Genomic DNA, 14,148 nt, shown 5'->3' with positions numbered 1-14,148 from the left:
AGTGTGTGTCGCCCTGTAAAGGAATGGCGCCAGGGTGTGTTCCTGCCTTGCGCCTAGTGATTCCAGGTAGACTTCATACCCACTGCCGCCCTGAACTGGATAAAGGTTACAGACAATGAATGAATGAATGAATAATAAATTTCCAAAAATTAACCCAACATGCAAATATATACCAAGTAAACAGCTCTTAACTTTACTACTGCCTGTGTTGTGCATTTCAAATCCTGAAACTCCTATTAGAGCTGGGTTTTTGCGACATCCTCAGCTATATTTAGCAGGGAAGCTGTGCTAAACGAAAAGTGACCAGGGACCAGGGCTGAACAGCGTGCTGAAGGGAAGGTAAGCTGAGCCGAGTAGGTACCACGCAATGGAAAAACGGCATTAGACTTGTGTCCTCTGGAACCTGGGTCACCGGCGGAGTTATTTTCTGATACAATCAACCTGATATGAACTGTTTCAGACTGGCGCAGGATCTGTGCAGTGATGAGCTTTTCTCAGACAGAAAAAAGGCACATACATTAGACACTGCCCTGAAATTGAGAAACAGAGAAATTAAAAGAACTCGAGGCTGATTCAGCTAAACACCTGAATAATTCTCAGAGCTTCTCGAGCGCTATCTGCTCTGCGCTGACACTGATAGGGTTCTTAGCAAAGCTAGCATTATTTAAATGGGAGGCCAGTCCAATCACTGCACTCCAAGAGATAAGCGTGGATAGAGAGCCAGGAGACACCAGCTAATCTGTATGTAGCTAGAGCTATATGCTCTATATGCAAATGGTGTTTGTTAAAGCTAAACCTTGGTCAGAACCACCCAGTTTACAGCTCGACTGCTAATCTGCCTACGGTTTTGTTTTACCTCTGTGCCTCACGCTACAATTTTGAGGCTAGTAATTACTCTACTGTTTTCACGAACATAACAAGTGTCTGTCAATTGTTCTACACTTTTGATCAGTTCATTTGCTTCAATCATTTTTATAAGTTCTTGATGAAACATGGCAACTAACGCAGGCTTTTGTTCAGTCCATTGTGTGGTTCATAAAGAAGTCTCTTTCAGGTCAATAATAAATAATTCCACATATTACACCAGGACTCGGAGTGTTCATTCTGACCAGGCCTTAAGAATCCGCTCATCCTTCAAAACTTCTCTTAAAACTTGCCTTTATTCTTCTTTGCATTCATCATAGCCCCTTTTGTTTAAGACTATGTAACCCTTATCCAGTTCAGGGCAGCGGTGGGTCCGGAGCCTACCCGGAATCACTGGGCACAAGGCGGGAACAAACCCTGGAGAGGGTGGCAGTCCTTAACAGTTCAACACACACTCACATTTATGGACACTTTTGAGTCTCCGATCCACTTACCAACATGTGTTTTTGGAGCGTGGGAGGAAACCGGAGCACCCGGAGGAAACCCACGCAGACACAGAGAGAACACACCACACTCCTCACAGACAGTCACCCGGAGGAAACCCACGCAGACACAGAGAGAACACACCACACTCCTCACAGACAGTCACCCGGAGGAAACCCACGCAGACACAGAGAGAACACACCACACTCCTCACAGACAGTCACCCGGAGGAAACCCACGCAGACACAGAGAGAACACACCACACTCCTCACAGACAGTCACCTGGAGGAAACCCACGCAGACACAGAGAGAACACACCACACTCCTCACAGACAGTCACCCGGAGGAAACCCACGCAGACACAGAGAGAACACACCACACTCCTCACAGACAGTCACCCGGAGGAAACCCACGCAGACACAGGGAGAACACACCACACTCCTCACAGACAGTCACCCGGAGGAAACCCACGCAGACACAGGGAGAACACACCACACTCCTCACAGACAGTCACCCGGAGGAAACCCACGCAGACACAGGGAGAACACACCACAATCCTCACAGACAGTCACCCGGAGGAAACCCACGCAGACACAGGGAGAACACACCACACTCCTCACAGACAGTCACCCGGAGGAAACCCACGCAGACACAGGGAGAACACACCACACTCCTCACAGACAGTCACCCGGAGCGGGACTCGAAACAACAACCTCATGTGTGATGTAGACACACCTTGCTGCACCACAGTGCAACATTCTACTAGGTTTACACGTCACATTTATACCCTAAAAAACAAAGTTATTGCATGAGATGGTGACTAACTCTGCTGCCGGAGATGTTTTTGAAGATGAGACTGGATTTAATGTATGTTTCCGGAAGTAGTTCCAGTTTCAGCTGTTCACAAAAAAAAAAAAAAAATCTGAAATCAAGAAAGTAACAGTTGATTCAAATCATCATACATTTTGCAAAGATTCTCTCTCTCTCTCTCTCTCTCTGTGTGTGTGTGTGTGTGTGTGTGTTGACAGGTATTAGTAGGACTGCCAAGGCTTGATTAGAATGAATGGCTGCAATCTCTGTGCTGTCCTCCCTTTTTACTCATTTATCTTCAGCCCTCGATTCAGAACCCCATCTTCCCTCATACAGCAGTTCACACACACACACCTAGATGGTGTTTTCCCTCCATCTGGGCGATTCCACGAATGCCATTGCTCTGTGGTTATCTTAAGCCGGTCATTTCCAGCATGTTCTACGAATATTAACCGTGCTGTGGATTTTTGAATATTCCTCAGACACGGCCAGATGTATATTTTCAAGGCGATGTAAATGGAGATGGACATAATAATAAAGCCTTTTCCTCTATGGAAATTTGTGGAAAGAAAACATCTTACTGAACATAAATGGAGACGTTTGTGTAGTTTGTCGTACTTTATATGGAGTTTATTTACATTTTATACTGTGGACTGTAGAGGAGAAAAACTAAATCATTGTAGTTTGGAGCCAAACCAGATTTCCAAAGTTGTGTATTTCAGCTTTTGTGCATCAGGTTCTTATTAAAGCTGCTGAAAGAACATGGGGCCAGAGAGATTGATGCCAGAGAGAGGAAAGGTTGTGAATAAATGTTTAAAGCTGTGTCTCTTTCACAGGTTCTTCATCGCGTGACGTCGGACCGTCTCTGGGGCTGAAGAAGTCCAGCTCCTTGGAAAGCTTACAGACCGCGGTGGCCGAGGCAACTCTCAACGGGGACCTCCCTTTCCACAGGCCACGCCCACGCATCATCCGAGGGCGGGGCTGCAACGAGAGTTTCAGAGCAGCTATTGACAAATCATATGACAAACCAGCAGCCAATGAGGACGAAGGAGAGGCCATGGACATACGTACGTAAACATCGCATCGGTTCATTATTAAAATGTTCTTTTCTCTGTTTATTTCAAAGAGAATTCTGAGTGAACCAGTGTTAGACGTTCCTCTGATCCGCGTGGAAGATGGTCGTATAGAACACAGATGATGATATTTGAACGATCAGCAGAGAGGCTTTTAAAGGATGGGGTTGTGTTTGACGTGAACTACTTACTGTAACCAATCAAGTAAGACTTTGGGTTGTGTTGCATTGTAATGTAGGGCTTTAACTGGCTTTTAAGCTTTTTAAATTCAAGAAAACAAGTGAAAACATCAGTTCCTGAAACCAAGCTTCAAATCAGATCAAATGACTCATTCAGAACGCTCATTAGCATAAAACCCTTTAGAGTACAAGCCAGGGAGCTGCTTTTTCAGAGTCACTGCTCGTCTCTGTTTAAAGTTGCCCTCACTTCAATAGAATTTAATAGAAACTTTTATATTCTGTTATAAAATTATTTATATCATCGTTTTAAATTTGAAAGCAGATGTTAGCTGTTTCCTTAATTATCTGATAATACAGTGGAACCTCTACTAACAAACTTTCCAAAATACGAACCGGGCCTCCACCAACGAACCACGACTCTAGAAACGAACCCGAGCCTCCTCCGAGCCAGCGGCTGGAAATGTCCACTGACCCCAATAGGCGAGTCTCCCAGCGCCCCCAGACTTGAGTGAGCTTTTAAGATTAGCACATTGTAGTTTTAGCAATTTAGCATTAGTGTAAATAGCAGACACTGAAATTCGTGCTAAGTTAAGCCGTATCTACGCTTCGTCTCCCCACATTCACCACCTACTCTCCGTTATTCCACCCCCCCCCACCTCCCGTCATACAGCCAGTGCCTGTGTTACTCCTCCAGTCAGTCATTTATTACTGTTTCCACTGTATTTCTCTTTTATTTTTAGTAACGCTACATGTATTTTTTTACTAATTTGAGAGTGTTGTAAACATATATCAGTGCAAAAAGGGTGACTTTCGGGGCGGGGGCTGGAACGCATTAATTGCTTTTCCATTATTTTAAATGGGGGAAAATTGACTCGAGAAACCAACTTTTCCACTTACGAACCGGGTCACGGAACGGATCAAGTTCGTAAGTAGAGGTTCCACTGTATGTGCATTGATCTGGCAACACTTGGGGCGTTTTCACACCTGCGCTTTATAGTTCGGTTAAATCGGACTCTGGTTCGTTTACACCTCTGGTGTGATTCGTTTGTGCAGGTGTGAACGCAGTAATCACAGACCAAAGCAACCGCTCCCAGACCCTAGAGAGCAGGTCTCAGTCCGATCCCAAACTAACTCTGGAGCAGTTAGTTTGAGGTGAGAATGTGATTCGTTCTCGATCCGACCCAAATATCAGGTGCTGTACATTATGGGATGGTATAATGCCCAGATAATTATCAGTGCTATAAAAGTGCAGATTACTACCTTGTGCTCTTTTAAATTGCACAGAAACACGCAGGACTCTCCAGCTGCTTCTTGCTCCCGCCGCCAAAGAGATCTGACCAATAAGCGAAGAGAACGTTCTCACGTGGTGTGTTGTGACGTATTTTGGTGTGCTTTGATTTATCACCATGTGAAAACATAACAGTCCAAGTAAAATCTCTTGAATTGGCGACAAAGGCTTGTTCGAACCTTGAGACACGTGATCGTTCTCTTCGTCCTGAAACTTTACAAACCTCTCACGCACTAAAAAACAAACAATGTTAAGGTGCTGCTCCATGTAAGATGTGTGTGTGACAGAGCAGCACGGTACAGAGACTCTCAGCAGGGAATTGGTTGCACACTGCAGCGGTAAGTGCTCACCAGCTCAGTGCTGAAAGCGTACAGAGAGGGTTCTGCAGTAACCACAGCTCTCATCCACACGAAGAATCAAAGGTCTAAGCTAATGTTTGCTGCGAGTCGTGTGGAGAACTGGTTCACTTTAGTGACGAGAGCAGGTTTAAATGACTGGGGGCTTATGGGAAGCGTGATTCATCATCGTGAGAAAAGACTGAACCCAAAGTGTGTGAAGACTCTGTTAAGTTTGGAGGAGGAAGCAGGAGTTGCCCCCCCCCCCCCCCCCATACAGCTACATGGCCAGGTGCAATCTAATGTTTATAAGAACATCCTTCAGCAACAAGCAGTTCTTTCCCTGCAAACATTTTCCAAACAGACAGCCAGCTTCATGCCTCTCGTCAAAATGTAGATCCCTTTTTTGCAGCTGAGAACAGTGGAGTAATGAAGTGAGTCCTGGTCTGAACCTGATTGAGAGCCTCTAGAAGTTTACTTTATCTAAAGCCATGGTTAAGATCCCCACTGCAGTTACTGAGCTGTGGAAAAAATTGGAAGAAGCGTGGAACAAAATGTAACCAGAGCAGTGTGAGAACTGTGCGATGTGCCTTTAGACTTTTCTGAAAGCTTTAAGCAGGTCGTCTCTAGTTATGAAATGTTAAGAAATGAGCAACTGAGGAGATGCAAGGAAACAATTATCTGATTGACTGATTTATTTATTTATTATTATTTTATTTTTGTGTGTGTCCTTCTGTCGACCCGCAGTGGAGGAAGACACAGAAGAAAGCTCTCGATCTGGACGAGACTCTGTTTCTACGATAGCTGACCTCACGCCGCTTCCTGTTGCCGAGCGACAGATCACCAATGGCACCCAGACTGCAAATGACAAGAAGAAAGAGAAAGGAGGGAAGGAGAAAAAGAAGGTGGAGGAGAAGGAGAAGAACAAAGGAAAGAAGGGAGTGCTGAAGGGTCTTGGAGAAATGTTCAGGTAAATATTCAGACAAAGGAGTCCGATTATAAACACGTATCTCCATTCTTAACGGTTTTCACTTATTTACACGTGTTAAATGTGGGCATGTTCGTTCGTTCATTCATTCCGAAGCCTACCTGGAATCACTGGGTGCAAGGCGGGAGCACACCCTGGAGGGGGCACCAGTCCTTCACAGGGCAACACACACTCACACCTATGGACACTTTTGAGTCTCCAATCCATCTACCAACGTGTGTTTTTGGAGGTTGTTGGTTTGAGTCCAGCTCCTGGTGACTGTCTGTGAGGAGTGTGGTGTGTTCTCTCTGTGTCTGCATGGGTTTCTTCCAGGTGACTGTCTGTGAGGAGTGTGGTGTGTTCTCTCTCTGTCTGCGTGGGTTTCTTCCAGGTGACTGTCTGTGAGGAGTGTGGTGTGTTCTCTCACCACCACCCTGAACTGAATAAGGGTTACAGACAGTGAATGAATGAACTGGGTATAAATGGTGTTATCTGTGGTTTATTTTTATTGTTACCCTCTGAGAAATAGTTTTTTCCTGCTCCTGAGGAGATATGTGTCTTTTATCAGACAGAGATGATATATTACTATAATCATGTTGATCTCTAGAATGCTGTCCAACTCTGTCTGCTTATTTCCAGCGTTAAACTGCAGGCGGATATCTGATCATCGCAGGATCTGCTGCTTTCCTCTTTGTCTTAACGTTCACTCAGTTCTCTGTGGCGTGAAGAGATAATCTCATTAGATATTCTGAAATATTATCACTGTCATATCCCCAGCTCAGGATATATACACTGTTTTGAAACTGACTGATGCCCTTTACTGTGTATTTCTTTGTTTTATGAGGAATGGACCAGCAGAAATAGCCCTGGAATAAATTTGACTTGGAATAAAATCTCGTTACAACGTTGCAATAAGGCCGCCCTCTCCTCCTGTGAGGTTATTGTTTGGGAAATGTGATGTTTTGTTTATGACAGTGGGAGTGTATAGGGAAGCCCATAGGCATTACTGTGAGTGTGTGTGTGTGTGTGTGTGTGTGTGTGTGTGTGTGTGTGTGTGAGAGAGAGAGACAGGGAGAGAGAGAGAGGGGTCTGTGTGGAATGGCTCTGTGGATGTGGGCTTGTTTGTCACGTAGCTGCAGGTTTGAATATCGTTGCGTTTTCTCTCCAGAATATTAACCAGCGCAGGCCACAGGATGATGAATGTTCTCCTCTCTGAGCTGGAGGAGAAGTTTGAGTGTGTGTCAGAAAGTTTTCGAGAGAGTCAATGGAGTGTTTTGGAGGCTGTCAGAAACAGAGAGAGCGAGGGAGACTGGAGGAGTTTTTCTCAGGGTGTGTGTAGGGTGTATTGGAGGGGTGTGTGTGTGTGTGTGAGAAGCCTGTCTCATGCATCACTGTGTCAGAGAGCCATTCACCATATTAATGCAGTCACAAGAATAGCAGATACACCAGATACAGACCTTCACCCCACACACACACACACACACACACTGAGATTATACTGCCGTTCTAATATCCTTCACTATAAATTGTAAACACACAAGACCAGTGTTAGCTCTCATTATCATCCCATTGAATAATGCAACTGTATAGTCACTAAATACATAATTAATGACATTATTGTTTTGTTTATATTCTGTTTCAACAAATTTAGTTCTGCACTTTTTACCTAGAGCTGTGAGGAACACAGAACACAGTGTGTATTGGGGGCAGCCTGTGGCCTTGAGGTTCGAGAGTCACACTTGAGGCCAGAGGGTCCCTGGTTCCATTCCCAGGTCCGGAAGTTGCCTGGGAATTGCTCACTAGTGTGTGTTTGTGTGTTCACTACCACAGACGGGTCAAACGCAGAGAAGCAGTTTCCCTACGGGGATCAATAGCGGTGTTTTTTCTTCTTCATTTTCTACAATCGGCTCGTGTATTCCATTAGAACAGTGATGGCTACTGCAACAACACCCCTGCAGCACTCTTTTCTGTTTGTTCCACTGCAGGCTCCAGACTCCAGTTAAGGCTCTGTGTTAATCACAGTGCACAGTTAAAGCAGTGAGTGGTTAGTGAATGTTACTGTATTCTGTAGTGTCTCTGATCACGGCACACAGAGGTAACACAGTGGTGATAAACAATGTATCGCACGAGCCTCGGATCATATTTTGGTTTTCTCAATAACACGCATGCACGCACACACACACACACACACACACACACACACACAGACACACACACTGGTGTGAGTGATCAGATCTGACTACACTAGACTAATACTGTGGAGTGCTCTTTCTCTGCAGCCATTGAGTCTAGTGCACTTCACTGTAGAGCTCTGAAGATGATGATGATGATGATGATTGTGTGTGTGTGTGTGTGTGTGTGTGTGTGTGTCAGGTTCGGGAAACTACGTAAAGATGAGCGTGTGGATAACAAGAACAGTAAGTGGAGGCCAGAGGAGACGCAAGTTACAGAGGAGGAAACCCACAGGATGAGACAGGAACAAGAGAGGTACACACACACACACACACACACACACACACACACACACACACACACACACACACTCTTATTCTCACCACCCCTAAGCCCTGCTCTCTTCCTGCCTTTATTGAATGGTCTGTGTCTTTGTCAATCTGCAGGAATGTGTGTCTGATTGTTCTTTCCACTAATGGATTTTAAAAAAACTCACACAGATCCAGACATCCCACCTGCCATTGTGTAGAGCCAGACACACACACACACACACAGTGTTTTACAGAGTAGTATTCGGTTCAGTTGTAAAGTGTTGAGTGCTGTTTTACTGATTTCCATATGTTTTTAAACCTGATTAATAATGAAATAAAACACTAGGACGCTGTGTAAATGACTGCAGTGGGGTGTAAATCTATAAAAACATGTATTTAATTGAAAATAAAACAAAGAACATGGGTCAAATGATGAAACTACATTTTTTTATTTGATGCCAGTTGGGACAGAGGCATGTTTCCACCGTTGCGTCACCTCTGCTTTAACTGGGGTTTGTAGATTTAGTCACAAACAATGTTTTTGGGAGTGATTTCCAGGCAGAGGCCGTGCAGTTATTCCTCTAACGCAGAGCAGCCAGGGGGCGTACGGCGTACGGTGTACAGTGCCCTGCCACGGCTTCTCTGCTTTAAGCTTTTAATAACATTATGTAAAGTAGATGACGAAAGTTCGGTGCTGTTTTATGTCAAAGAAGAAGAAGCATTTCTTAATTGTTCTTATAACATTAAAGTGAAAATAGGGTGCAGTCCTCCACAGTGGAAAAAGAGCAATAAAAATGTAAGGAATGAGAATAATTCAGTGACATTTCTATAAATATTTATGAAGTAATAATGTAAAGGTGAAAAGAAGGACACACCTGCTGCGTTCGGGCTGTAAATGGCACAGTTCTTGCTCATTGTGTAAAACAATTATAAATTCTGTGAAATTGCGCTTGTCACAGAACATTTGTTTATTAATTCACTCGTGTTGTGAAACCAGTTCATTGTTTGGAGTTGTGGTAGGTTCAAAGGTCACAAGGAACCATGGGACACCTGGCAAAAATGCATCCTGGACCGGGCTCCAGTTCATCACAGGGCAACACACACCTACACACACACACACACACACACACACATATATATACATATACATACACACACACACACACCTACACACACATATACATACACACACCTACACACACATATACACCTACACACACATATACACCCACACACACACACACACACATATATACATACACACACACATACATACACACATATACATACATATATACACACACACACACACACGCACCCACCTACACACACACACATATATACATACATACACACACACACACACCTATACACACACACACACACCTACACACACACATACACACACACACACACACACATATACATACATACACACACACACACACACATATATACATACATACACACACACCTACACACACACACACACACACACACATATATATACATATACATATACATACACACACATACATACATACACACACACACACACACACACACACACCTACACACACACATACAGACCTATACACACACACACACACACAAACACCCATACACACACACACATCTACACAGTCAGAAGAACTGTCGCTGTGGTGGAACCCTCAAACAAATATAATTGTCCTATCTTCTGTTAACTGTAGTTTTGATTTAATTTCATCTCCAGGACTTCAGTTCTATAATAAAAACATAAAAAAAAGGAGAAGAGACTGTAACGTACGTTTAGGAACCATCATTTACATAGTATACACCTACCAGTATGGTTTTTACTTCTGGAGGAAACCCACAGAGACACAGTGAAAACCCCTGCAGTCTTTCACTGAGTGGTGAACCCTCTACATCTTTACTTCTGAAAGACCCAGCCTCTCTGGACGTGTACTTTTTACACCACCCCATCATGTCACAGCCCTTGCCCTCTCCAGGATACGTTCCTGCCTTGTGCCCATTCGCTCCAGGTGGGTTCTGGACCCACCGTGACCCAGATCAGGATGAAGAGGTTACAGAATGATTTAATGTTACTGTAGAGGAGTTCTTTAACCCTTCAGTGTCTCATCTACAAGGTCATCCAACAAAGATGGGGTGTAAACAGGGTTTAAAAACTCCAGCAGCACTGCTGTGTCTGATCCACTCTACACCAGCACAACACACACTAACACACCACCACCACGTCAGTGTCACTGCAGCGCTGAGAATGATCCACCACCACATCACACCTGCTCTGTGGGGGTCCTGTCGAGCTGGGGATTGAAGAGCAGGGTCAGATGGGTCAAACAAATAAAGACCATGTCGTCTGAGTTCAGAACTAGAAAGTGCTTCCGTGACATCAGTGGACCTGAGAGAATGGACAGTAACAGTTACGGCTGAAAAGTGTGTGTGTGTGTGTGTGTCATGTAGGTAAATGCAGCATTAAGAGTCTTGCCCAAGGACTCGTAGCATATAGCACTGTGCTGTTACCCGTGTGGGGAATCGAACCCTAGCCTTCAGCGTAAAAGGCAACAGACTTAATGAGTTAATGAAGTTCGAAACCAAAATGGTGTCCCATTGTTTGCACGTTGCACAGTTTAGTTACTGTTTTACTGCCCCCTAGTGGCGTGGAGCAGTCAGACTTGGGGCATTAAGTGCTTCGTTCACTTAAAAGCTGTAAAAATAATGAATAAATATATTAAAAGTATATGATTTGCTCTGAATCTGTGGTAAATGTAGTTGAGGGAAGAAGATCCCTGGATGAAAACGAATGCCTGGTTTGAATGCGCGACACGCTCTGAGTGGTTAATATAGTTTGTTTGGAGATGGTTGGCAGTTGAAATTTGGATGAAATATATCTGGGAGATTGAGTGTGTGGTGAATTATTAATAGCTGCTGTGTGAACTCCTCCTGCTTTGCCTTCTGTCCTGTGAGAGACTGCTAAGATGTACAGTAGCCCAGAAAAAAAGACACCTGCCAGATTCATTCCTTCTCTCACTCTCTCCTACTCTGGCTGTCTTTCTGTATGCAGCTGCCTTTCTTACCTTCACTCTCTCTGTCTCTGTGTGTCTCGCTCTGTCGTAATCTCGCTGTCTTTCCCATTTTATCAGTTTTACACTCGCTGTCTTCCTCTATATGCCGCTGCCCTTCATTCTCTCTCTCCCCTGCTCTTACTGTCTCTCTCTCTGTCTCTCTCATTCCATCACTTTTACTCTTGCTGTCTTTATATATATATGCTGTGTTTCTGTCAGTCTCTCTCTCTCTCTCTCCCTTTCTCTCTCTCTTCTCTCTCTCTCTCTTGCTCTCTTTCTCGCTCTCTTTCTCTCTCTCTCGCTCTCTTTCTCTCTCTCTCTTTCTCTCTCTCTCTTCTCTCTCTTTCTCTCTCTCTCTCTCTTCTCGCTCTTTCTCTCTCTTCTCTCTCACTCTTTCTCTCACTCACTCTTTCTCACTCTCCCTCTCTCTCTCTGTTTCTCTCTCTCTCCCTCTCTCTCTCTGTCTCTCTCTCTGTCTCTCTCTCTCTCTCTCTGTCTCTCTCTCTCTCTATCTCTCTCTCTGTCTTATGTTATCATAATTAAAGCATGTCATAAGCACACAGCTTTTAATTAACGTTTCCTCACACAGCACTTTAATGCCACTCTGTGCTCTTCAGCGTCCTGACTCTTCCTCACTGTGGTTATTTTGTGGGGGTTTGCACTTGTTCTTATTTCGTATAAAATCACCGATATTGAGATATTATCTGTTATTGTTTATGCACCCTCATTAATTTTAATAGCATGGTTATATTTGCATATATTTATATAAGTGTTGTCTGTTCTGACCTTGAACTGAGCGCTGAACTGCACTTATCTGTGGGGCACGAGTCATGCATTTTTATGGCTGATTTCAATTCTGATTTCTTTACCGCCAAATTGCTCAGTGGCCTTTTGTAGCCTTTGTTTATTTGCTTTTGTTTTTGGAAAGAAGGAAAGTGTGTACGTTTAAAAACAGCACGCTGGGAAACAGCCGTTATACAGACACCTAATGGACTGAGATCTATCAGAGGTTCTCACTTTAAGGCGACGTTCACAATTAATCCAGACTTTTTAAAATATTCAGAAGATATTTCTCACCATTTGCTGCTCTCCGGTCTGTTTGCGCCTTCAGAACCGGTCTAATGTGTTTACGAAAGCCCTAATGTCAGTAAATGGCAAAAAAAACAAATCAGGGTCTCGGCCGATTACACTGGGCTTTCTCTCTCTCAGCTTTTAGAGAATAGGAAGAATGCCAGATGTTGAAAAGCACAAACTGAGATGAGGATATTGCTTTATTCCTGCTCCATAAGTGGGTAATAACTGACTAACTGTGTGAAAGTAAACACAGACTGAACGTGCTACAAATCTAAGCAACATGAGTTACAAATTAGTTTCTTCAAGCAGTGAATAAAAACTTAAACTTCAGCCACGTTCAAACAAGAGAGGATCTTAAAAGACGTGCAGCTTCTGAACGTAAACAAACCAGAGAGAACTGCTGTTCCCCGCAATTGTAGATGTCGTCTTTATGCTCATCAGCATGGCCACACCCATGAGAGGGACCCACTCTGTGGAGCCTAAACTGCTTTATTCAGGGTATGCAAAGCAAATTTTTCTGTTTTATACTGTTTTCATGGGAGTTGCACAGAAAAATATATAAATGCATTAATATTATTGGCTGATTTTAAGTGGAGATGAGTGGTTGCTCCTTTAAATTATCACACAAAAGCTAGCATGTTTTACAGTTGTTTCTACTACCGTCGCAACATAACATGACTGGGCATATACCCTCTCTCTCTATCTGTCTCACCCTGTTTCTTTCTTTCTCTCTCTTTCTCTCTTTCTCTCTCTCTCTCTGCGTATGTATAGAATCCAGGCTAAGACGCGAGAGTTGCGACAGCGTCAGGCACGAGAGAGAGACTACGCTGAGATCCAGGACTACAGCCCAGCAGGTGTGTCCAGTGACGATCAGGATCCCTCCTACACAGGAATCACATCACTGCAGGCCTCTCTGGAGCGGGGAACTTATCACGGGTATCGCACCCCCCCAGACTCGCCCTACACCCACCCCAGCGCCCGCAACGGACACACTCCTGCAGACAGGTCAGAACCTTTATTTAAACGGTTGAAACCCACCGTAAACACCAGCACAACAGGGTTTAGACACTGGTTTTCTGTTTTATAAAAGGCACGGGTCAACGTCCATCACATTGAAGGTCAAGGCCTGGACATTTTTTAGGACAAAGAACCAGTATTTTTCATTTCTAACTAAACTGTATGTAACATGATTTCTATCTTTGCTCCTGGACTCCCCCTACAGTTATGGAGTGTAATGTTGTGTTTCTATTCACCTCGTGAGTTGGATGTTGGCTCTGGGAATGACCTCACACCTGAGCTGACCACACTCCAGTGAAACATTCAGAAAACCCTGTGCCCCAGGTTTTTATTGTTCGCTTGTTCCCAGTTAGCAGTGTTAGCGATAGCAGTTGACAACGGTGCAGTACTGTACACATGCAAACACTGTGGAGAAACATCCACATAAAGCAGATGGAGAGCACTGTGTACACGACTGATTACCGAGACACAAATGGGTAGAAGCTCTAAAAATGAGTACTGTAGTAAAAC

The 14,148-nt window shown here is 44.1% G+C and overlaps 1 protein-coding gene across 1 annotated transcript in view; it reads left to right on the top strand.

Moving 5' to 3' along the window:
- The window catches only part of LOC136675491 (partitioning defective 3 homolog), a 128,060-nt gene that overhangs the window by 65,017 nt on the left and 48,895 nt on the right, over positions 1-14,148 (top strand). The window contains exons 18-21 of the mRNA XM_066652041.1: positions 2,994-3,224; positions 5,780-6,002; positions 8,373-8,486; positions 13,393-13,626. Coding sequence (XP_066508138.1) covers positions 2,994-3,224; positions 5,780-6,002; positions 8,373-8,486; positions 13,393-13,626 — 802 coding nt within the window. The remainder of the gene's footprint in view (positions 1-2,993; positions 3,225-5,779; positions 6,003-8,372; positions 8,487-13,392; positions 13,627-14,148) is intronic.

Source organism: Hoplias malabaricus, chromosome X1 (genome assembly GCF_029633855.1).
Source record: "Hoplias malabaricus isolate fHopMal1 chromosome X1, fHopMal1.hap1, whole genome shotgun sequence".
Taxonomy (NCBI): Eukaryota; Metazoa; Chordata; class Actinopteri; order Characiformes; family Erythrinidae; genus Hoplias; species Hoplias malabaricus.
This window is presented reverse-complemented; position numbering and strand designations above follow the sequence as displayed.